This window comes from Dreissena polymorpha, chromosome 5 (genome assembly GCF_020536995.1).
Source record: "Dreissena polymorpha isolate Duluth1 chromosome 5, UMN_Dpol_1.0, whole genome shotgun sequence".
NCBI classification, from domain to species: Eukaryota; Metazoa; Mollusca; class Bivalvia; order Myida; family Dreissenidae; genus Dreissena; species Dreissena polymorpha.
In genome coordinates this window covers 21,017,386-21,044,475 of record NC_068359.1, presented here as the reverse complement: position 1 = coordinate 21,044,475, position 27,090 = coordinate 21,017,386, and the positions used below count along the sequence as shown (strand labels likewise).

General features: G+C 37.4%; 1 protein-coding gene across 4 annotated transcripts in view; it reads right to left on the bottom strand.

Moving 5' to 3' along the window:
* Positions 1-27,090, bottom strand: part of LOC127831774 (gastrula zinc finger protein XlCGF57.1-like) — a 216,836-nt gene that overhangs the window by 174,817 nt on the left and 14,929 nt on the right. Inside the window, exons 2-4 of one of the 4 annotated variants that reach the window (XM_052356814.1) lie at positions 12,007-12,325; positions 4,922-7,023; positions 4,311-4,837 (exon numbers count right to left, since the gene is read on the bottom strand). In XM_052356814.1, coding sequence (XP_052212774.1) covers positions 4,640-4,837; positions 4,922-7,023; positions 12,007-12,310 — 2,604 coding nt within the window. In that variant the 5' untranslated portion in view covers positions 12,311-12,325 and the 3' untranslated portion in view covers positions 4,311-4,639. Of the gene's footprint in view, positions 1-4,310; positions 4,838-4,921; positions 7,024-12,006; positions 12,326-27,090 lie in introns of those variants that run through there. The other 3 variants (XM_052356822.1, XM_052356826.1, XM_052356825.1) reach the window with 3 other exon arrangements.

Below are 27,090 nucleotides of genomic sequence, written 5' to 3'. Positions count from 1 at the left end.
AGTAACCCTCAACAGGGCTCGAACCTACTGACCCCTGGATTCCTGGAGTTAAAAGCCTCCCGCCAAGACCACTCGACCATCCACGCTTATTTTTAGATCGGATGTATTTTTAGCTATATAAGCAATCCTCGTAGTTTCCGAAAATATCGTTCCGCGTCGATACGACGCTTTATCTGTTGGACGGCCCCTTTAAAGGGGCATATCAAAGGTATTTAATTTTCATGGACAAAAAATGTCCATTTTTTAAATACCTTGCGTTCATTTTAAGCATATTTTGGTGTTCTTTCGTTCTGACATTGCTCACATTCTTTTTTATCCGAATATCCGAAATATATTGCACTTGTTTCGCAACCGGTGTTTCAGTAAAAAACATATTTGCGTGAAACTAAACTGCCGCGTACGTCCTTAACTTGTAATCAAAGTACTGGCAGTACTGGTGTGACGATGCTTTTGAAGAGGATGGATATAAAACATCAATATAAGTTTATCTATATCACCACAATTGTGTATGTTGATACGAACATTTGGGTACGATAAAAAATTTGGGTACGAAAATTTGGGGTACGAAAAAAAATTTGGTACGAGAAAAATTTGCGTACGAAACATTTTTGGTACGAACAAAGTTGAGGGGTACGGGGAAGTAGTACCCGTGGGTAACTTGACCCATTGAGCGAAACTGGGAGGCGGGTCACATTCTTGTTCATTAAGTATGGCAATACATTCATGATGATTCTCGAAAATAGGTATGAGCACATAGCCGGACCATGTGAGCTCAATCGTATGAGCACTTGACTATCCGAGTTCGCCCACGAACATATGGATAAGTTAACTAATAGCGAAATGACCTTATACATGTATATTCTGAAATCTAACAATCGAACGAAATATCAAACATGGTATGTACACTTAGGTGGTTGTGTAATTTCTGTTAGAATATCGTATTCAATATGTAAATTTTAAATGATTGTGCCCGCACTTGAGTTTGTTGCCTTGTTTGAGTCTATACGCGCCTAGGCTGCACCCAGAGTGTGTATTTGTGTTTTTCCAAGGTAATGAGTTACCTCCGCGCTGAGGCTGCATAATGTTGGGACCCGGAGTGTGTCCATCACTCCTACCTAATAAGATTAGATTGACGACAGCTGGGACGAACTTTGAATGATAGCTGCAATTTCCAGCTATTTGTTTTGTACTGAAATACTTTTTAATTTTTTATATGGTCAAAGGTGCGGGGGGATGAGATTTTCCGGAAAAAACAACCGTCAGGAATGGTGACCACAAAACATACAAAATATAACATTGCGCCGGGAGCGGGAATCGAACCGGTGTCGTAAAGGTGAAAAAGCGAACGTCCTTACCACTGCGCTAGCGGGACGGACATTTACGCAAGTAAATGTTCTTTTATCTATTTATATCATAGCAGTGCAGCGTTTACAATTTGCAGGTTCGAAATCGTTCGCAATCTTAAGTTTTGTGATCACGTAAAAAGTTAATTTTACATGTTTTTATTCGCAATTTATTAACTAAATCGAGAACAAATATCAAACAAAATAGAGAAAATATATAGTTGTTTCATTGGTCCATAAAAATAAAATGGATGTAAAATTACTAATTTGAAATTAACGTTCTGATACACTTATTGAATATGTTTCCCCAGGTTATGCTGTTCTATTAATATTTACCTTTATCAACACGAACGACAACTCTGCTAGGAGAATGTTATCAATGAAAATCAACGAGCAATCTCCTACGCAGTGGCGAATGCCAAGGGAAGTAACTGAAAAATCGAGTTATCTCAATCGGACTGGCTCGGTCTTTTACATAGGGCGCCATTGTGAAGATTTTTTTTACTGGTTATCAAACCTTGGACGCTGCTGTTCCAGCATCGTCAACAAAAGTAAAATTATGCATTTTCGACCTAAATATGTTTGTAAAACTAATATACAGTTTACATGTGTCAACGATATACTTATGACTGTTGGTCGATATCTGTATCTAGGTTTAGTTCTTCATGAACATTTGGATTACAGTATTACGGCAAGGCTCCGAGTGCAAGCCGTGCACTTGGTCTGTTGATTGCAAAATGCAAATCAGTTGGTGGACTTCCATTTAATGTTTTTACACACCTGTACGATAGTTCTGTTTGGCTTATTATTAGTTATGGAGCTGCCATTTGGGGCTACCGTTCTTATTCGTGTATCAATGCCGTTCAATATCGAGCGATGATGTTCTTTTTGAGCGTTGGAAGATATATACTACCAGTATTGCAGTCTCGGTTGAAATGGGAGGGGTGCCTCCGGAAATTAGGCAATGGAAATCCATTTCTTTGTATTGGGCACGTCTATCAACAATGCATGATCTTTGAATGAAAAGCGTATTGCACACTGGGCTAAGTCTTTAGCTGGAAGGTCTTGTAGAAATTGGTATTATATTGTCACTGATATGTTTAAAACGAATGGATTACAACAATACATAAATTATATCGAATCGGCTATACCGAAACATGCCTTATTGAATGTAATAATGAATGTTTTATTTGATAAATTTAAGACTGGTATCAATCTCAAAATAGTGTCACGGGTCCTTCCGGTCGAGGCAGAAATAAGTTGCGTACTTATCGCCTATTCAATGACAATTTTAGTACGGAATCTAATTGTCAGCTTTTTATGTCTCCGTATCATCGGGCTGCATTTAGTAAATTCCGTTGTGGTGAAGCGCCTCTGCGAATAGAAACCGGGCGATACGAGCGGCTGGACGTTCTAGACAGGAAGTGCCCCTTTTGCGATAATGTTGAGGACGAGAGCCATGTTATTATTGATTGCTATTTGTATCATGACTTAAGACATATTATTTGACTAAGCTGTAAGTGTAACTGTAAATCCTAACTTTCTATCTATGTCTTAAAACGATCAATTAGTTTTTCTCTTCACGACCCCATTAATGATTAGAAGTTGTGCCACAACATGTAATGATATTTTAAAACGTCGTCTTTTATATACTTCTAAATAATGTCGTTTCGTTGTTTTTAAGTAATAATAATGTATTTTAGAGGCTTCTAAGAAGTTGCTACGATCTGATCGCGGTGATACTCGATTTTCTAAATAATTTTTTAATTGCGCAATGGTGTTGATATTTGAACTATTTTAATTCAATTACAGTAGTTTAACGATGTTTTAAAAAAGGATTAGCAATAGCCTCTTAGGTTTATAGTGTTATAGTGTATTAATTAAAGAACTGACTAGTACAGAATTAATTGGAACTCTGGTAATTTTATACATGTACATATGTATACATATGTGATTAGAAATGCAAAAGTCTCTGATATTTCTAATTTAGAAAAATAACATACACTTGTCTATTGTATATATATATATATATATATTGTATATATATATATATATATATATATATATATATATATATATATATATATATATATATATATATATATATATATATATATATATATTTGAATGTTTGTATTGTTGTATTGTATGTAATTGAGATTATAATAAAGAATATATATTTTACTATTTATATTTTGTTACATGCATCGTTGTAAAAGCGGATTAGATTAAACATTTAAAAGGTTACTTGATATTTTGTCACTTAATACATTTCATTTTCATAATGTATAAGATTGTTCTCCTAAAAATATGATCGTGATACACATTAAATACTAGTACAATACTTCCGAAAGATTTTTTCCGAACAGGCTCCAACACCACTAGGATTAAACTTTGAAAATATAAAAATATTATTCCTACTTTGTAATAAAAACACACCATTATGCATTAGTGCTTTTTGCAAGAGACAAACATAGTAACAATATACTGATACAAAATTCAGACACAAATGCATACATTTGCTAGTACTAAATCAATCAATAGTGGCATTTTAAACTGCTTTAACTAAATAGCAACTAGAATCTGAATTTTAGATGTATCTACAACATATAGCTCGTGTGTACTGAAAGCATTTGAACCTAAATAAATGTATACTTATTTTAAACATATTGTATTAGTTAATAATTGATTTAGTAAATTCTGGAAACATAATCATGAATTTAAAATACGGATATGGCCAATTGTCCATTTGAAGGTAACGCATGTCAAGTTGCCTATATTGTCGTAATTTCGAAAAGCTTAACTATGACTTACATAAGATTAAACCACCTTAAAAACTGACAGATAAAACCACTCAAGACAGTACCCCTTGTAGTGAGGTATCCTCTCGTTGAAAAACCATTATGTCGTTAATTGATGGCACCTGATTTTAAAACAATGACTAATACACTAAACAAACAATTCGACTTCATAATTGAAGACTTTTTATTAAGTTTCATTGCAAATAGACTCCAGATCGAACGTTTGTCCGGAAAAGCCCGGCATGATATTAGAATAGCATTTCGATTTTAGGTTTGTTAAGTCAACTAAATATTTATATTTGTTTATATCTAGAGCAGGTTCATCTAACAATAAGGAGAAGTTTATGTTTGTACAAATTATAATACAACATACCTGTAATCGACAAATGGTATAATCTTCATACACAAATAAATGCAAATCCCTGTACTTGAATCTTATTGTTATTAAACAGATTTTAAACAGTACAAAACTCGCGCTACTTCTTCTGTTCACCATTAATGAACGCGTTTTTTATTAGCGTTCAATAAAAAGGACTTGACAAATAAATGATTGCAGACAAGGCTCTCATATCTACACTCGTTATTGTAACCACTCTTAAGTGTGAATCCTCGTATGCTTTTTAAGGCCAGAGCTGGTGACAAATCCCTTTCCACAAACACTGAAACAGTGTGAATCCTCATATGATTTGTGAGGTCCGAGCCCCTTGCAAATCCCTTTCCACAAACACTGCAACTGTGTGGCCGCTCTCACGTGTGAATCCTCATATGATTTATGAGGTCCGAGCCCCTGGCAAATCCCTTTCCACAAACACTGCAACTGTGTGGTCGCTCTCCCGTGTGAATCCACATATGCCGTGTGAGGTCCGCGCCCCTGGCAAATCCCTTTCCACAAACACTGCAACTGTGTGGCCACTCTCCTATGTGAATACTCATATGATTTGAGAGGTACGAGACCCTGGAAAATCCCTTTCCACAAACACTGCAACTGTGTGGCCGCTCTCCTGTGTGAATCCTCATATGCCGTGTACGGGTAGAACTGGTGACAAATCCCTTTCCACAAACACTGCAACTGTGTGGCCGCTCTCCTGTGTGAATCCTCATATGCTTTCTGAGGTCTGAGCCCCTGGCAAATCCCTTTCCACAAACACTGCAACTGGGTGGCAGCTCACCTTTGTGAATCCTCATATGACATGTGAGGTCCGAGTCCCTGGCAAATCCCTTTCCACAAACACTGCACCTGTGTGGCCGCTCTCTCGTGTGAATCCTTATATGCCGTGTGAGGTTCGAGCCCCTGGCAAATCCCTTTCCACAAACACTGCACCTGTGTGGCCGCTCTCTCGTGTGAATCCTCATATGCCGTGTGAGGACCAAGCCCGTGGCAAATCCCTTTCCACAAACACTGCAACTGTGTGGCGGCACTCTTGTGTGAATCCTCATATGCCGTGTGAGTACCGAGCCCCTGGCAAATCCCTTTCCACAAACACTGCAACTGTGTGGCCGCTCTCCTGTGTGAATCCTCATATGCTTTGTGAGGTCCGAGTCCCTGGCAAATCCTTTTCCACAAACACTGCAACTGTGTGGCCGCTCTCCTGTGTGAATACTCATATGATATGTGAGGTGTGAACTGGTGACAAATCTCTTTCCACAAACACTGCAACTGTGTGGTCGCTCTCCCGTGTGAATCCTCATATGCTCAGTAAGGCGAGAGACACTGGAAAATCCCTTTCCACAAACACTGCAACTGTGTGGCTGCTCTCCTGTGTGAATCCTCATATGCCGCGTGAGGTGTGAACTGATGACAAATCTCTTTCCACAAACACTGCAACTGTGTGGTCGCTCTCCAGTGTGAATCCTAATATGCTCAGTGAGGTGAGAGACCCTTAAAAATCCCTTTCCACAAAAACTGCAACTGTGTGCCCGCTCTCCAGTGTGAATCCTCATATGATTTGTGAGGTCCGAGCCACTGGCAAATCCCTTTCCACAAACACTGCAACTATGTGGCCGCTCTCTCGTGTGAATCCTCATATGCCGTGTGAGTACCGAGCCCCTGGCAAATCCCTTTCCACAAACACTGCAACTGTGTGGCCGCTCTCCTGTGTGAATCCTCATATGCTTTGTGAGGTCCGAGTCCCTGGCAAATCCTTTTCCACAAACACTGCAACTGTGTGGCCGCTCTCCTGTGTGAATACTCATATGATATGTGAGGTGTGAACTGGTGACAAATCTCTTTCCACAAACACTGCAACTGTGTGGTCGCTCTCCCGTGTGAATCCTCATATGCTCAGTAAGGCGAGAGACACTGGAAAATCCCTTTCCACAAACACTGCAACTGTGTGGCTGCTCTCCTGTGTGAATCCTCATATGCCTTGTGAGGTGTGAACTGATGACAAATCTCTTTCCACAAACACTGCAACTGTGTGGCCGCTCTCCTGTGTGAATACTCATATGATATGTGAGGTGTGAACTGCTGGCAAATCCCTTTCCACAAACACTGCAACTGTGTGGCCGCTCTCCTGTGTGAATACTCATATGATATGTGAGGTGTGAACTGCTGACAAAACCATTTCCACAAACACTGCAACTGTGTGGTCGCTCTCCTGTGTGAATACTCATATGCTGAGTAAGGTTGGAACTGGTGACAAATCCCTTTCCACAAACACTGCACCTGTGTGGCCGCTCTCCTGTGTGATGATTTGTGAGGTCCCAGCTTGACGAAATTAACCCCTTGTTGACTTTAAGCGCGTTTTCATTTTGAGTTGTCATGCAAGTTCGATCATGTACATTTTGGTGATTTCTAAACTCCTGCAACACTGAGAACTCTGTCCCGCATACTGAGCAACTGAAAAGGACTTCAGCAGTTTCTTGACAGTCAGGAGCCCCTGTGGAACATCAATGATATTGACAATTAATGTTAGGATACAACATTATAATGACCAAATAAATGCTTCATGAATACATGTGCATGTGCATAAGGTGATCCAAACCAGCTAATTTATTGGTTGATAAGACGAAATTACACAACCGACAGATCAATTTAGTATTATTATAAAACAAGGGCACCGCATAAGGAGTGCCACACTCGGCTGCAAAAGCTTGTCAGAATTAAAAAAATTTACAGGTCACAGTGACCTTGACCTTTGACCTAGTGACCCAAAATGGGTGTGGCGTGTAGAACTTATCAAGGTGCATCTACATATGAAGTTTCAAAGTTGTAGGTGGAAGCACTTTGATTTTAGAGCCAATGTAAAGGTTTTAGCATGACGCCGGCCGACGGTTGACGGCAGACTGCGGACGTCAGACGACGAGCAGGCTATGACAATACCTCTGGTTTTCTCCGAAAACAGCCTCGCTAAAAATTACAACAAAACTCTTCAATCAAACATGCTTGAGTTTCCAACTAGTGAGTTAGCGATATCACTGTTACAATTGTTTGAACAAAGTCTTAAACATAATCTTGATGCCACTTCAAGAATGTTTACAATGTTTTTCTTCCATTTAACATAGTAAATCATTATGTTACCTCAAACAACCAAGTTTTAACCGGTAAACTTGACCAATATCATTAACATAGCATTTTGAATAACTTTTTAATATGAAAGGGCATTCAATTTGGCTTGTAAGGGGTACAGAAACATTATAGGCAGGGGAATTCTTCTAAACATCTTTATTTAAGACAAGAGACAAGTTGTGTATGCAATACAGAAAAATAATTAACTATATGACAAATAACACAAAAACAATTAAAGCTCGGGTCACCGCATTGGAAGTCAATGCAAAGCAAAGGGTGTAAAAACCAGTTAATACCATATAAGTAAAAATGCCCCGCTCCCTGGTGGCCATGTTTTTTTAAGCAACTGAACCATTTTCGAACTCATCCAAGATATAGCTGGGATGAATCTTCTGACCAAGTTTCATTAAGATTGGACAATAAATGTGGCCTGAAGAGTGTTAACAAGATTTTACTATAGCAATACAATAATATAATTATAGCCATATAAGGAAATATGCCCCGCCTCCTGGTGGCCATGTTTTTTAAGCAACAGGAACCATTTTAGAACTTGTCCAATATATTATTGGGACAAATCTTCAGAATTAGTTTCATGATGATTGGAAAATAAATGTGGCCTCTAGAGTGTTAACAATGTTTTTCATGTAAGGAAAAATGCCCCGCCCACTGGTGGCCATGTTTTTCAACAAACTGGCATCATTTTCGAACTCATCCAACATATTATTGGGATGAATCTTCTAATCAAGTTTCATTATGATTGGTCAATAAATGTGACCTGTAGAGTGTTAACAAGGTTTTACTTTAGCCATATAATGAAAAATGCCCCGCCCCTTGGCAGCCATGTTTTTCAAGCAAACGTAACCATTTTCCTACTCATCCGAGATATCATTGAGACCAATCTTCTGACCACATTTCATGAAGATTGGACAATAAATGTGGCTTCTAGAGTGTTAACAAGGTTTTACTATAGCCATAAAAGGAAAAACGACCCGCTCCCTGGCGGCCATGTTTTTTAACCAACTGGCATCATTTTCAAACTCGTCCTAGATATTATTGGGATGAATCTTCTGACCAAGTTTCATGAAGATCTGACAATAAATGTGGCCTCTAGAGTGTTTACAAGGTTTTACTATAGCCATATATAGTCATGTTAAGAAAAATGCCCCGCCCCTTGGCAGCTATGTTTTTCAAGCAAACGTAACCATTTTCCAACTAATCCAAGATATCATTGAGACCAATCTTCTGACCAAATTTCATGAAGATTGGACAATAAATGTGGCCTCTAGAGTATTAACAAGGCAAATCTTGACGATGCAGGACAGACGATAAACGGCACACAAAAGGCGATCACAAAAACTCACCATGAGCACGTTGTGCTCTGGTGAGCTAAAAGTGAGCATAAGGAGCAAACAAAACAAGAGGACTATGGTCCCAAAGGCACTCACCTGATATCCAAAGGAACTAGACTATTCTGAGAATTTTAGCGAGCTGATAATTCATAAAGATTGGACCAAAAAGGTAACTTCAAAGTATTAATATTTTGTATTAATGTGTTGTTTTTTTATTTGTCTTTGTGACCTAGTTTTTAGCTCACATGACCTAGTTCCAATCTCAGCTGATATTCAATTGGGACAAAATTTTCTGACCAAGTTTCATGCAGATTGTCCTATAAATGTGGCTTATATAGTGTCAACAAGTTTTCACTACAGCCATATAAATAAAATTACCCCCGCATCAAGCAGCCATGTTTTTCAACAAACCGGAAAAAATTTAGAACTTGACCAAGAAGTCAATATAACAAGCGTTCTGACTAACTTTCATTTCGATTGCACTAACAATTTAGCTTCTATATTGTTAACATTAGGTTTCACAATAGCCATATCAGGAAAAATGCCCCGCCGCCTGGGGGCCATGTTTTTCGACAAACTATAACCATTTTCGACCTAAGCCGAGCTATTCATTACAACATATTTTCTGATCAAGTTTTATAAAGATTTGACCATAAATGTGACTTCTAGAGAGTTAACAAGATTTTACTATAACCATAAAAGGACAAATGCCCCGCCCCCAGGTGTCCCATGTTTTTCAACGGACCCGAATCATTTTCAAACTCAGCCCAGATATCATTTCAACAAAATGTTCTGACCAATTTGCATGAAGATTAGACTAAAAATGTGTCCTCAAGGTTTTACTATAGCAATATAAGGAATGTCTCACCCCCTAGTGGCCATGTTCTTCAACAGACCATTACAACAAATGTTCTGACTAAGTTTCATGAAGATATGACAATAAATGGGACTTTTAGAGTGTTACCTAAATTTTGATACAGCCATTTAAGAAAAACTGCCCCACCCCTGGCGGCCTTGAATTTAAACCAAACAGATCTTTTTTTTAACTTGTCCAAGATATTAATGGGACACATGTTCTGACCAAGTTTATGAAAATTGGACTAAAGTTATGACATCTAGAGTGTAAACAAGGTTTTACTCAAGCCATAAAAGGAAAAATGCCATGCCCCCTGGAGGCAATGTTTTTCAACAGACCAGAACCATTTTCCAACTGATCCAAGACATCATAATAAAAAATATTCTGACAAATTTTCAATAAGAATGGACAACAAGGGCTGTTTGTAAAACATGCATGCCCCCCATATGGGCTGTCCGTTGTAGTGGCAGCCATTATGTAAATACGATTTTTGTCACTGTTACCTTGACCTTTGACCTAGTGACCTGAAAATCAATAGGGGTCATCTGCGGGTCACGATCAATGTACCTATGAAGTGTCATGATCCTAGGCAAAAGCGTTCTTGAGTTATCATCCGAAAATCATTTTACTATTTCGGGTCACCGTGACCTTGACCTTTGACCTTGTGACCTCAAAATCAATAGGGGTAATCTGCAAGTCATGATCAATCTACCTATGAAGTTTCATGATCCTAGGCGTATGCGTTCTTGAGTTATCATCCGAAAACCATTTTACTATTTCGGGTCACCGTGACCTTGACCTTTGACCTAGTGACCTCAAAATCAATAGGGGTCATCTGCGAGTCATGATCAATATACCCATGAAGTTTCATGATCCTAGGCGTATGCGTTCTTGAGTTATCATCGGGAAACCATTTTACTATTTCGGGTCACCGTGACCTTGACTTTGACCGAGTGACCTCAAAATCTATAGGGGTCATCTGCAAGTCATGATCAATCTACCCATGAAGTTTCATGATCCTAGGCGTATGCGTTCTTGAGTTATCATTCAAAAACCATTTTACTATTTCTGGTCACTGTGACCTTGACCTTTGACCTAGTGACCTCAAAATCAATAGGGGTCATCTGCGAGTCATGATCAATGTACCTATGAAGTTTCATGATCCTAGGCCCAAGCGTTCTTGAGTTATCGTCTGACAACCACCTGGTGGACGGACCGACCGACAGACCGACCGACAGACCGACATGAGCAAAGCAATATACCCCCTCTTCTTTGAAGGGGGGCATAATAAATAAGACTTCTAAGAGTGTTAACAATGTTTTACAATAGCCAAACAAGGAAAATTGCCCCACTCGCTGGCGCCCATGTTTTTCAACCAACTGGAACCATTTTCAAACTCGTCTAAGATAATTGGGACACATGTTCTGGACAAGTTCCATGAAGATTGGACAATCAGTGTGGCCTCTAGAGTGTTAACAAGGTAAATGTTGACAACAGAAAACGCACAATGGACAAAAGGTGATCAAAAGAGCTCAACATGAGCACGTTGAGCTCAGGTGAGCTAAAAAAAATACACAAAAGTAGGGTTGACACATGGTAAACCAACAAACATCTGTTGCAATAATTACCTATTTTAGCAAAATAAAGGAAACAAATCCAAAAGGCAAAAAAAATTAGGAAATATAGGAGCTTTATGCAAAACATTTACAGGATTTGTGTACAAAATACATGAACATTTTGGAATATAGGAATCCCTTGCAGGCATTTTTTACCTTATATAACAGACGCCGGAGACGTCTTCCCCCACCAAACTAGGCTGGTTTTTTCCCCTTTCAGGACCAAAAAATTCCCCCTAAAAATTTTTTTTTATTTTTTTTAATAGAATGATGTGTCTCATGATTATAATATCTCAATTCTTTTTCAATTTAATCTTGTCAAACGTACTTAATTATGAAAAAAGCATTAAAACTGTTGTTTTTTTTGTCTCCAAATATGTCTCTTTCGTCCTCTATTTTCCCCTATCACCCAGCGTCCAGCGTCTTCCCCTTTGTCTAAAAAAAAAACCCTGCCTTGACAGCCTCCATTTATTGTTTGAACAAACAATGTGAGGACAGATATCAAACAATATGAGAACAGAGACTAAGCATACCTAGTGTAGTGTCTTCTAATTTTTCCTTCACATTTCCATCTGTTACACCTTCTTGATAACCAAAAAGGCCTGCATGTAAAGTTTGGCTGGCGTAAGTATCATTTTTGTCTGCAATGACATCAACAATGTGCTCCGCAACATGCTGTCTCAAACTAATCAGGTCCCGCAGACCACGTCCACAGGTGTCACACCAGAACAGCTCATTATCCATGCTATTAAAGATGTTATTAGACGTCAACATGTCTGTAACTTCACGGTCACTTGATGCCGATATCCCTCGATTGTCACAGAAATTGGATTCCATGCCCTGTTTAATACACTGGAAAAAATGAAAAAAAAAAGTCAAATCAAGTGTACAATTTTATTATGACCGACCAAGAATTGGCAAGACAATTTTTTCTTCCAATGTAACAATGTACATCCATGAGAACTTGTAGGATTACATGTAACTAGACATGCCACGGACACTAAAGTTTATCTTTTTCACCATTAGCTACATATAAAGGTTATTCAGCTGAAGAAATTTTAGCCAAGTCCACCAAACACTTAACTAGAAATGGCGCGGCAGAGACCGACGCGTATCCCCACGCCTCATGTTTGATCCAGGGGCGCCCCAGGGACCAGGGTTGGTAATGGGGACTTGCATAGTTGAGATTGACCGTATTGTCATAAGAGAGATTAAGTATTAATTTGAAGTGAGTCGGTGTAGAAATGAAGAAATTATAGTAAAAGGTTATTTTGGGTTGGTGTGGTCTATGTGGGCGGGGCGCCCCAGGGTTGGTAATGGGGCCATGCATAGCTGAGATTGACTGTATTGTCATAAGAGAGGTTCAGTATCAATTTGAAGTGAATCAGTGTAGAAATGAAGAAATTATAGTAAAAGGCAATTTTGAGTGGGCGTGGCCTATGTGGCCAGGGCGCCCCAGGGTTGGTTATGGGGCCATGCATAGCTGAGATTGACCGTATTGTCATAAGAGAGGCTCAGTAACAATTTGAAGTAAATCGGTGCAGAAATGAAGAAGTTAATGTAAAATAACATTTAAAAAAATGAGTGAAAATCTCTGACCCGGCTCCGCCCCAACACCCATAACTTTTGACTGAGGGGTCAGATCAAAATTCTGTCACTGTCACCGTCGCACATATGCTTATAGCTACCATGCATGTAAGTTTCAAGGTTCTAGTGCTAATAGTGTAGGAGGAGCAGGTGGCCAGGACGGACGGACAGACGCACATCACCATTATATCCCCACTTTTTCTCCGAAAAACGTGGGTATAATTAAGGTCATTTAACTTGGAAAGAAACCACATAGCACTAAAAGAGGAGTATTACTCCCTCAAGGACTATGCTGTAGTATAACAAGAGCACCGCCTTGCGGGTGCAGATCGCTCATCTATTTTTCTTTTTAAAGGTGAAGGGACCTATCTCAATTTCAATCACAAAGGAGGGAGGGGTGGAGTGGAGAGGGTGTATAGTGTGGGGGTGTGGTCATTTATTACATTATCTCCCAAAAATTAAAAAAAAAAATTTAAAAAAAGGTTTTAAAAAAAAAAGGGGAGGGGAGGGGGGGATGGATTGGGTGCAGTCTATTGTGGTATGTCAGGTAAGTGTTGTTTTGTCAAAGTATCAATCAAATCTAATAATAAATAAAGAAGTTATGGCAATTTTAGCAAATTTTAATAATTTGACCTTGAAAGTCAAGGTCATTCAAAGGTCAAGGTAAAATTCAACTTGCCAGTACAGTACCCTCATGAAAGCATGAAAGTTTTTGAAGTTTGAAAGCAATAGTCTTGATACTTTAGAAGTAAAGTGGATCTAAACACAAAATTTAACCATATATTTAAAGTTAGTAAGTCAAAAAAGGGCCATAAGTTTGTAAAAATGACAACCAGAGTTATGCAACTTGTCCTTTACTGTCCCCTTATGATAGCTTGCGAGTGTTCCAAGTATAAAAGCAATATGTATGCTACTTTAGGCGTACAGTGGACCAAAACACAAAACTTAACCAAATTTTCAATTTTCTAAGTATAAAGGGCCCATAATTCTGTCAAAATGCCAGTCAGAGTTACATAACTTTGCCTGCACAGTCCCCTTATGATAGTTAGTAAGTGTTGCAAGTATGAAAGCAATAGCTTGGATACTTAAGGAATAAAATGGACCTAAACACAAAACTTAACCAAAATTTTCAATTTACTAAGTATAAAAAGGGCACTTTAAATTCTGTCAAAATGCACGCCAGAGTAATCTAACTTTGCCTGCCCAGTCCCCTCATGATAGTAAGTAAGTGTACCAAGTTCAAATGCAATAGCATTGATACTTTATGAGAAAAGTGGACCCAAACGCAAAACTTAACCGAACGCCGACGCCAAGGTGATGACAATAGCTCATAATTTTTTTCAAAAAATAGATGAGCTAAAAACCAACCAAGGGGCATTTTAATGCAAAAACTTGTCACAGTCGAAATTCCTTACATTATAATCATAGTTCATTTATTTTATTAAACTATGAATCATGGAAGTTTAAGTGAAATTTAGTAAAAAATATTTTCGCAACCATATATTCTATACTGTAAGAATAAGAATTGTTTATTAAACCAATTACGGGTCACATTAATAATGACATATGAATCACAAATAAAGCATCATAATATATTGCATCATTAACACAATAAACTAGAAGTAAGGATATTAAAGAAATAAATAAAGCTTAATTCGTATAAGATGATACACAAATGTTAAATTGTACTCACTATGAAATATATATGAACTCACAAGTAATACTAAGATCCTACACTAAACTATTTAAGATTTTGCATAATCATTATTCATAAATAGTATATAATATTATGCAACATTTATCTAAAGTTACACAGGTTTTAACAAGTTACCAAATTAGTTCTTTTATTGTAGGCATTATACAAGAAGGTGGCAAAAAGTGAGATAATATCATGTTGTTCTGAGCTCATAAGCCAGACAAATTTCTGTTTCATTTGAAAGTTTAATAAAATTATTATTTATCTTTAAAGTCTATCAATAACAGTGTAACAGTTAATTTATCTTTAAAGGTGATGTTTGTAGGTGTGAGTTCTAATTATTCCACTAAAGCCATGTACTTAAAAAATATGTTTCACCATTTAAAACAATTATCAGCAATATTAGATTTTTAATAGGTTTATATCTTCAAATAAGGGGAATTATTCATTGTTTGAATAAATGTCTAGTATATTAAAGGTCAAATAAGTAGATATGCATCTTTACAATTAAAAGTCTTTTTTCTTGATGTGTGTGACAGTGTGGTTTTCCTCAAGTTGCTCCCCGGCCACAGCAACAGAAAATGTCGACATTAAATATGGTTCCGTAAACAAAACACATAGCCAAATGCAGCTATTATTCAAAATGTGTCCAAACTTTTGTGAGTCTAGTTAGTTAATGAGGTCAGTGATTTTTTTTGCCAGAAATTACAGCCGATATTCGGCTGCTTCCCAATTGCAAAAAATGACGTTTTTTCCCAAAAATTTGATTAAAATTTCCCAAAAAAAGACAAAATTTTCCCAATAAAGCCAATAAGATTACAATGTAATTTAGCAATAATTTCGAACGAGTGCCGATCGAGTTGCTGAGTCGTCGCCGAACAACAACTGACTTACGTATTTTTAGCGAATTTGGCCGAATACGATTTTACGTTGCTATCCACATCTCTCTTTATATTGCGGAGGATACCGACAATAGTCGATGTATCCCGATTGTAAACGCCTGTTTTTACACACGCCCAAGATGGCGGCAAGCAGACGAGAAATTTGCAATGCGCGGCGAAAATGATAAATAACATTCAAATTAACATGGATATCATATGGTTATTACGGAATAATTTAATGCGTGTGTCAATTAACGCAAAATATAACGTTTGAGATAAAAACAACAAATATTTATTACAAATCTTCACAGTGAATGTGCATCACGGAAATCAGTGTTGGGAAATTAGAGTTAGCCTACCATTACTCACAAAGTTAATGCATTTCAAGATGAGTATCGTTTGAAAATGGAAAGAGACAAACATGATATGATTTATATGTTAGTGGATCTGTGTAAAATCAGATTCATATGCATATTCTGCTTTATTATGTTTGTCACGCTTTAAAGTGCAAGATGTTGAAAGGTAAAGAAATGAAATAAATTATTTTAACTCCATATAATACATCATTAACATAGCAAGAACACTAAAGCGTTTTTTTTATAAATATGTGTTAATGTTTTCACCATATGATATTTAATTTAAAAGAATACTGAACTAAATTCTTACTGTTAAAGAGGTTATGATTAAATGGTATATTTAAGAATCTATATAGATTATTGCAAGTTCAATATGAATGTGGAAGGATATTAACTTAACATTGTCTTCATTGTAAGAACACATTAAATTAGTACTTTATAATATAAAAATGCTGTCAAACATACTTTAATAATTTTAATTCTGTTCTTATAATCATATTTATAATGTTTCCCAATTTCATGGTTTATCGCGCTATTTTTCCCAATTTCATGGTTTATCGCGCTAATTTTCCCAATCTGGCACAGGCTGTAAGAAAAAAAAGCAAAAATGATCACTGGAGGTATTACGACTGAGACACGATCCTCAGGTCCTGTCAAACTATAGCCCCAGGAGCAAAGGGACTTCATAAACTTCCAAATACCCATTTGATTGTAACCAAAACATATATCACACACAAAAATTGAGTCTTTTTATCCCCCGCCATTGGCGAAGGGATATTGTTTTGGCCTTGTCCGTCCGTCCGTCTTTCCGTCCGTCCGGAGCCATATCTTGGAAGTGCTTTTGCGGATTTCATTGAAACTTGGTATGAGTATATATATGGATAAGAGAATGATGCACGCAAAATGGCATTGTCACCATCTGTTAATAACTAAGTTATGGCCCTTTGTATCTTGAAAAAATGCTTTTTTGAGTGTCAAATATAACACTTTTGTGTCCAGAAGGATATTGGCGTGTGATATCAATTCAACAAATTTGCTTGTTTATATTAACTTAAGCAGACCACATCCACTGTATAATGCCTTTTAATGGTTGTATGCTTGCCAGTATATGAAAATTGTCAACATTTGTTACTTAATATCCAATTTGGCAATTGTTATTATATAAAAAACATTTTTTTAATAAATTTTTTTCTAAAACAAGGGCTGTTTGTAAAACATGCATGCCCCCCATATGGACTCTCAATTGTAGTGGCAGCTATTGTGTGAATACGTTTTGTGTCACTGTGACCTTGACCTTTTACCTAGTGACCTGAAAATCAATAGAGGTCATCTGCCAGTCATGATCAATGAACCTATGAAGTTTCATGATCCTAGGCCTAATTATTCTTGAGTTATCATCAGGAAACCATTTTACTATTTCCAGTCACTGTGAACTTGACCCTTGACCTAGTGACCTGAAAATTAATAGGGGTCATCTGCCAGTCATGATCAATGTACTTATGAAGTTTCATAATCCTAGCTGTAAGCATTCTTGAGTTATCATCCAGAAACCATTTTACTATTTTGAGTCACTGTGACCTTGACCTTTGACCTAGTGACCTGAAAATCAATAGGGGTCATCTTACAGTCATTATCAATGTACCTATAAAGTTTCATGATCCTAGGCGTAAGCATTCTTGAGTTATCATCCGGAAACCATTTTACTGTTTCAAGTCAATGTGACCTTGACCTTTGACCTAGTGACCTGACAATCAATAGGGTTCATCTGTCATTCATGATCAATGATCCTATGAAGTTTCATGATCCTAGGCGTAAGCATTCTTGAGTTATCATCCAGAAACCATTTTACTGTTTCGAGTCACTGTGACCTTGACCTTTGACCTAGTGACCTGAAAATCAATAGGGGTCATCTGCCAGTCATGATCAATGTATTTATGAAGTTTCATGATCTTTAACTTAGGCGTATTAAACATTCTTGAGTTATTATCCAGGAGGCATTTTACTGTTTCGAGTCACTGTGACCTTGACCTTTGACCTAGTAACCTGAAAATCTATAGGGGTCATTTGCCAGTCATGATCAATGTACCTTTGAAGTTTCATGATCCTAGACATAAGCATTCTTGAGTTATCATCCAGAAACCATTTTACTATTTCGAGTCACTGTGACCTTGACTTTGACCTAGTGACCAGAAAATCAATAGGGGTTATCTGCCGGTCATGATCAATGTACAGTGTACCTATGAAGTTTCATGATCCTAGGCGTAAGCATTCTTGAGTTATCATCTGGAAACCATTTTACTATTTTGAGTCACTGTGACCTTGACCTTTGACATAGTGTCCTGAAAATCAATAGGGGTCATCTGCAAGCTATGATCAATGTACCTATGAAGTTTCATGATCCTAGGCCTAAGCGTCCTTGAGTTATCATCCGGAAACCATCTGGTGGACGGACTGACCGACGGACCAACCGACATGTGCAAAACGATATACCCCCTCTTCTTCGAAGGGGGGCATAAAAATCATTAACTGCCCATACATTTCTCAAAGAAAGCATACAAAAAAGACGATGTCGACAATTATGAAGAACAATTCAAAGATAAATAATTGTTGCTCAATTAGAATGTTATACAGATACAGACCATATCAAACGGCAAAACATATTACAGCTTTTCCACACTTCAGTTTGGTGATATCTTCTTGACAAAATATGCATAAATTAAAATGGTTCATGATTTTTATGCCCCGAAAGGTGGGCATAAAGTGATAGCATGTCCGTCTGTCTATCTGTCCGTCTGTGTGTCTGTCTGTTACACTTTTGCGTTTAGTTTTCCAAAAATGCTCATAACTTCTATGTCGCTTCAGATGTAACCTTCATACATGTATATATATATTCATTTGGTATGCATGTGTATATGGACAAGGCCTTTCCATAGGCACACACATTTTTACCCCTTTGACCTTGACCTTGAACTTAGGGTCCGCGTTTAGGTTTCGAAAATAAAATGATTAATACAAAGTATGAGCTACACTTTGATTGGTTGTATTACAGTAGCAGTAAGAATAGCTTCTTGTGAAAAACATGCGACTTGTTTGCTAGCTCTTCAAACAAGAAACCGTTGGAGACGGGTGATGCTCCCCAAAGGTTTTTTCTGTCACAATATTGCACTATATACATTGTATTCAGAGAAAAGGAAATGTCTTGAGCGGCATACATGTAACTATGGACAAAATAATACGATGGATGGTTTAGCAACTTAAAAATGTCAAAGGGCCATAACTCTCTAAATAAATCATCTAACCAGAACCCACAAATAACATGCGCATCTCCTCAAGGTAGTTAAGCTTCCCATAAAGCTTCATTGAATTCCATTCAGTAGTTGGGGAGAAATAGCCCGGACAAGAAATTGCACTATATGTACAGTTTATCGAAAATTCCAAAGGGCCATAACTCTGTGTTGAAAAATCATCCGACCATTACCGGCTGAAAATATGCATATCTCCTGTTGGTAGTGAAGCTTCCCATAAAGTTTCATTGAATTCCTGTAATAAGTTGCTGAGAAATAGCTCGGACGAGAATTGCACTATACATGTATGTACAATGGAAAATTTCAAAGGGCCATAAATCTGTGAAAAATCATCCGACAAGAACCGGCTGATAATATGCACATCTCCTGTTGGTAGTGAAGCTTTTCATAAAGTTTCATTGAATTCCGGTCATTATTTGCTGAGAAATAGCCCGGACAAGAATTGCACTATATGTACAATGGAAAATTTCAAAGGGCCATAACTCTGTGAAAAATCATCCGACCAGAACCAGCTGATAATATGCACATCTCCTCTTGATAGTGAAGCTTCCCATAAAGTTTCATTGAATTTCGGTCATTAGTTGCTGAGAAATAGCCTGGACAAGAATTGCACTATATGTACAATGGATAATTTCAAAGGGCCATAACTCTGTGAAAAATCATCCAACCAGAACCCGCTGATAATATGCACATCTCCTCTTGGTAGTGAAGCTTCCCATAAAGTTTCATTGAATTCTGGTCATTAGTTGCTGAGAAATAGCCCGGACAAGAATTGCACTATGATTTACAGTTAATGGAAAATTTCAAAGGGCCATAACTCTGTAAAAAATCATCCAACCAGAACCTGCTGATAATAAGCACATCTCCTCTTGGTAGTGAAGCTTCCCATAAAGTTTCTTTGAATTCCGGTCATTAGTTGCTGAGAAATAGCCCGGACAAAAATTGTGCACGGATGGATGGATGGACACACTGACACACGGACAGACGAAGCGGCGACTATATGCCCCCCCCCCCAAAAAAATTTGGGGGAGCATAATAAATTACATTATCATAAGTCTAATTTTTATTAGATAGTTATGGTCCTCTTTTTCCGTGTTAATTTAATGGATTAAAATGTTACTATGAAAATGATGTATTCGTACATTTATTATAATACTGTGACAGCTTTCTGATTGGTGGCATAACATTCTCTACCTAGATGTTAGGGAACCATGTGTGATCAATTTAAACCCAGGTGTCCTGTTTCCTACGGAAAATTTCAAGGACCTTGAAGATCAGACATTAACCTATAAAATTTATTGTTGTGCCATGTATACAATAAACTAGATGGTAAACTGTTTCTTTGTTTGAGTTTGTTAAATTCAGATTATAACTATTTGTAAATGCTCTAAGAAGTATAAAATTTCCCAATTTGGATGAAAACAACTCTAATTTTTCCAATTTGACCGGTACTGCAGGTATCATTCCAAAAGTGGTGTGGAAAAACACTGATATTAATTACTTAGGTTAAAAAATGAAGTTAGTGTCAAAGCGTTAGTGTCGATGACAATACAATACACATTGAACAATATATATATATTACACGTAACAATAAATTATTTAATCTAATTCATTATTTTTTTAACGATTTCTATGAGGTTTGCAAAGGTTTATATATAGATTAAACTATTATTCATTTCCCATTATTTTTCAATTTTGAGATCAAATTAATCTCTAGAAGGCATTGAGATGACAATACAATGTATGTTGAAAGATATTTATTTACTGATAAATGCATTTAATTTATTATAAACCTAGGTACTTTTTTAAAAACAAACTCAGTGCTGAAGCGTCTTACTATAAGTGCCGAAATGTCCAACTTCAAGTGCTGAAGTAACTGAAGTAACTACCGGGTGCCGAAGTGACTAAAGTCCTAAGTAACCAGATGTCAAACTGACTAGGGTTCAAAATATTCTGTTTTCCCAGATGAGAGTTGCTTATTTTTAATTTACGCTCAAGACAATTGAATAAACATACAAATAATATGTTTTTACCAATCTGTTAATATACTTTTGTGACGACAAATGATATTTCCTATATAATACAAGCACTTGTATGATAAGATAACAATTTTCAAACATTAGTCACGAAGAATGTACAATGTTAAAATGTTCGGAAAATACTCTGTCCGGAAAGGCAGTGGCTAGTCGTACAGCTCCGTACGGCTAGACAAGAGGCTGGCCGTACAGTCCTGTACGGCTAGACAAGAGGCTAGCCGTAAGGCTTTGTACCAACAGAAATTCCTATGGAGATTGTCTAGCCGTACGGCTGTTAATGACACATAAGCAGGGTTCCCTCTGGTCTTTAAAAAGTTGTCGCCACTTACTTTCGCCAAATTAAAAAAGTTGTCGCCACACTGGGGCTACAATTGGGCAATGAAGATCATGTTATCATAATACAAACAAAAACTGAGCATTTTACAGTATGATAAAAGAATTGATTGAATATCAGTATTATTAATAATAACAACACATTTAACATTGTTCATTAAATAAAGGCACATTAAATCAGTTGTTAGTCTTGTTGATTGACACTTTCTTAGCAGCCTGAATAAATTGCCACAGTTTGGGTGCTTCAGCAGCTTTCTGTAATACCAGAAAGCTAAATGTGAAAATACAAAAAGGAAATATATCCTACCGTAACCCAAATTCGACGACACCTAAATTCGACGATGTTTAGTTTTTATCGCGTCATCGGAATTCACGCGTGATTTAAAAGGTGAAGGTCGTTTCTGTTTTTCCTACGGTCTACTTCCGCTTTACGCTCCCAATTATTTCGAAAAATAATGGAGATTAGACAGGTAAGTCTTATATTTTTCAACGAATTCGCTGTTGTAATTACTTTTCTTTACATCTGACTATATAATGCCTACATATGTACCCGTTTTCTTACTGAACTGGTTCGTAGTACATTGAATCGTCTGCCATTGATAGTAAAGATAGTAAAAATCATGTGATATGACGTCACTCGCTCAACACTTGGAAAAATACGGAAGCGCATAATTGACCAATTAACTTAGAATACCAAGCACATAATTGCAATTAAGGGCATTTTGGTAATCAGTTTTTTTAAATTGTTTTCAGAAAACTGATACAAAAAGAGGCCCATATCGAAGTTGCTATGACCAGGCAGATTTAAAATTGGCTTATGATGCAGTGATGATAAATCATATGTCTGTGCAGAGAGCTGCCACTACTTCAGGTGTACCAGTTACTACACTAAAAGATAGGGTCCATGGTAACATCCCACTTGATAATGTGCAGTCAGGCCGCACCCAGTTATTCTCAAAAGATCAAGAAACCATGTTGGCCCCGCATTTGAATTCCATGGCAGAGGTCGTGTATGGATACTCAAGAACATAAGCTATCAACCTGGCATCTGACTATGCCGCCCATCTTGGCCTCAGAGATAAAGATCGCCCTCTCACACTCAGATGGCTATACAAATTCCGGAACAGATTTCCTGAATTGTCCGTCAAAAAGCCTTGCAGTCTTGAGACTTCCCGTGCTAGATGTGCCACCAGAGGTGCAATTCAAATTACTTCGCATAGCTTAATGAGATCTCCAGTGAAAATGATTTGCTGAGTCTGCCGGAAGAAATTTTCAATGTTGATGAGAAAGGCCTATCAGTTGACCACAAACCCCCAAAAATTATCACTGGTGCTGTATACAAAGCCAAGGCAATAACATCTGGAAGGTCTCAAACAGTAACCTTGATTGGAGGAGCCAATGCCATGGGTAATCAGGTACCACCATTTTTTGTCTTTCCCGGCAAGCGAATTACTTCAAGGTGCTTCGTCTGGAGCTACAGGTGTTGTTTCCGAAACGGGTTGCATGGTCAAACACTGATATATTCAGCCAGTACATGAGGGAGCATTTAGTGAAGTATTTGCCACCCCACAATGCCAAATCCACAGTGCTTGTCTACTATGATGGTCACAAAAGCCACATATCACTACCACTGATTCAATAGGCAAAAGAAAATCATATAATCCTGTTTGTCTTGCCTCCACATTGCAGCCACTTGCTCCAGCCATTGAACATAAGTTGTTTTGGCCCATTTGAAGTTTCCTGGAACTCAACATGCCATGGCTACATGCGAGAATCTGGCAGAAGAGTCATAAACCGGTATGATGTGTGCAGATTGGCATGCAAGGTATATTCCAACACTCTGACACCATCCAATTGTTACACTTTTCAAGGAGGGGGGGGAGATCATAACTTCACAACACAGTATATATACTCTACATTGTATTTACACACTACGAGAATAAATATATACACCAATAATGTTAATTTGTTAACTGTCTTCACAATCTAGGTAAAATCCATTCTCTCTAAAAACTGCCACCAACTCTCTTTATACTACTTGTATCTTTACATCTCTACGTTCAATTCTCTTTTCCCCAACTCCTCACTGACCCTGGCTTTTTATACCAATCTGTCCACCCTCCAATATTTGGATGTGTGGAAAGACACTGAAAGGACCTAACATTTAATTGATATTTATTATCGCAACCGTTAAAATATTTGACAAGCAGACTTTGCAGAGCACCTCACCAGACTAGTCTTTATTATGAAATGATGACCACATGGTATCCTGTTCTGATAACACATGTCCACCATGCCCCGATGGCATCAAACAAAGCAGTATCCTCTGAACCCGGATGTTGTGTCATGACATTGCCCCATCATTGAGCTTTCCAGCTGCCAATGAAAGTGACAACAGCAAAACCAAACAGCCTGAAACCAAAGTTGTAACAACTAACACTGATGCAGCAAACACATTCCTGAACAACAGAGGTGGAAACATTTTGGAAAATGTTAAGGCTGCTAAAACTAGAAACACCCTCGGCAAAGTTGTAGAAGGCAAGGCAATCACTAATGAGGATGTAATAACAAAACAAGAAGGCCTAAAAGGCCCAAAGTCGCTCACCTGAGATAACAAGATATTATTGGGACAAATCTTCTGACCAAGTTTCACAAAGATCGGAAAATAAATGTGGCCTCTAGAGTGTTAACAAGGTTTTACTATAGCCATATAAGGAAAAATGCCCCGCCCCCTCGCAGCCATGTTTTTCAACCAACCGGCATCATTTTTTAACTCACCCAAGATATTATAGGGATGAATCTTCTGACCAAGTTTCATGAAGATCGGACAGTTAATGTGGCCTCTAGAGTGTTAACAAGATTTTACTATAGCCATACATGTATTAGGAAAAATGCCCAGCCCTTTGGAAGCCATTTTTTTCAAGCAAACATAATTATTTTCGAACTCATCCAAGAAATCATTGAGACCAATCTTCTGACCAAATTTCATGAAGATTGGACAATAAATGTGGCCTCAAGAGTGTTAACAAGGTTTTACTAAAGCCATTTTAAGGAAAAATGCCCCGCCCCTGGTGGCCATGTTTTTAAAGCAACCAAAACCATTTTCGAACTCATCCAAGATATCATTGGAATAAATCTTCTGACCAAGTTTCATGATGATCTGAAAATAAATGTGACCTCTAGAGTGTTAACAAGGTTTTACTATGGCCATTTAAGGAAAATAGCCCCGCCCCTGTGGTGGCCATGTTTTTCAACCAACCGGCATCATTTTTGAACTCTTCCAAGATATAATTGGGATGAATCTTCTGACCAAGTTTCATGAAGATCGGACTATAAATGTGGCCTCTAGAGTGTTAACAAGATTTTACTATAGCCTTATATAGCCATATAAGGAAAAATGCCCCGCCCCTTGGCGGCCATTTTATTCAAGCAAACGTAACCATTTTCGAACTCATCCAAGATATCATTAAGACAAATCATCTGACCATATTTCGCCAAGATTGGACAATAAATGTGGCCTCTAGAGTGTTAACAAGGTTTTACTATAGCCATATCAGGGAAATTGCCCCGCCCCCTGGAGGCCATGTTTTTCAACCAATCGGCATCATTTTCGAACTCGTCCAAGATATTATTGGGATAAATCTTCTGACCAAGTTTCATTAAGATTGGACAATAAATGTGGCCTCTAGAGTGTTAACAAGATTTTAATATGGCCATATATAGCCATATTAGGAAAAATGCCCTGCCCCTTGGCAGCCATGTTTTTCAAGCAAATGTTACCATTTTTGAACTCATCAAAGATATCAGTGGGACAAATCTTCTGAGCAAGTTTCATGAAGATCAGAAAATAAATGTGGCCTCTAGAGTGTTAACAAGGTTTTACTATAGATATATAAGGAAAAATGCCCAGCCACCTGGCCTGGCGGCCATGTTTTTCAATCAACCGGCATCATTTTCTAACTCGTCCAAGATATTATTAGGATGAATCTTCTGAAGATAAGACAATAAATGTGGCCTCTAGAGTGTTAACAAGATTTTACTAAAGCCATATATAGCCATATTAGGAAAAATGCCCCACCCTTGGCAGCCATGTTTTTCAAGCAAATGTAACCATTTTCGAACTCATCCAAGATATCATTGAAACCAATCTTCTGACTAAATTTTATGAAGATTGGACAATACATGTGGCCTCTAGAGAGTGAACAATGCAAATGTTGAAGTTGCACAACGGACAACGCACAACTTACGACGGACGACGTTGTGCTAAGGTGAGCTAAATACAAAATCACATTCAATCACAATCCACATCTATGAAGAGAAATTTTTTTCCTTCATTTAAAGACCACCAAACATTCCAGAAAGAAACCTCTAGAATCAATAACACAAAAGGGAAACCACCACAAGCTCACCACAAAAAAGTGAAGACAAGCACTGCCGTGGATTCAGATAATGACATTGAATCTGAAGAAGAAAAGTGTTGTGGATGTGGAAAATTCTACCCTGAAAAATCAGATTATGACCACATAAAGATAGTTCAGTGGGGACAATGTGACACTTGCAACAAGTGGGTCCTCTTGAAATTCTGCACAAGAGTGAAAGTACTCAGACGTGGTGATAGTTTTCTCTGTCCAACATGTTGCAAAGCAGAAAAGTAATCAATAACTATTAAACACCTTGTAAATAAGTTCAATTTAGTTCAAGTTATCAACTTTTGACTCTTACTGTTCATGTTATTGAAACTGGCTGTAAAGCCCACCATATATTGACCTCTAACTATGATGAAGAGAATATCCACCAATCAAAATCGTTGAATTTAGGTGACCTTTCATTCACACTGGAAGTGAGTCATATGCCGCCGTTTTTGTTGTCAAGTTACGATAAAACAGTTGTTCATCGACTTGGAATCAATCCAAGGTAATAAAACAACGTTTAAAGTTAATGACTGTGTGATTTAACAGTTCAATGTTTCTTTCATTTATTTGTTATTGCTGCGTGTATCTGTTACGTCGTCGAATTTAGGTTACACCGGGATATTATTAATATATACTAATAATAATCAATTAATGTGTAGTATATAAATAATATAAATGTGTGCTAGCATATGACCTTTTACATAGAGCCCTTAAAACAGCAGTCAAATAAAATAAGCATTTGTGTATATCAAATTGATTTTCATGCGCTTAACTATGTTTACCTTTTTTAAAACAGTACATCTGGTAGTGAATGAATTGATTAGTTTTTATGATATAAAGAAGGCACACAGCATAAATTGTGATTTGGAAATCATATTGAATGAAATCAAATTATGATAAACAACTGTCTTTGTTTGGGGTTTTTTTGTAAGCGGGGAAACGTTTGCATTTTTAAATGAGTCTCAAAATTATCAGAATCTAATTTACTTTCTAAAAGTCGTTATATATTCG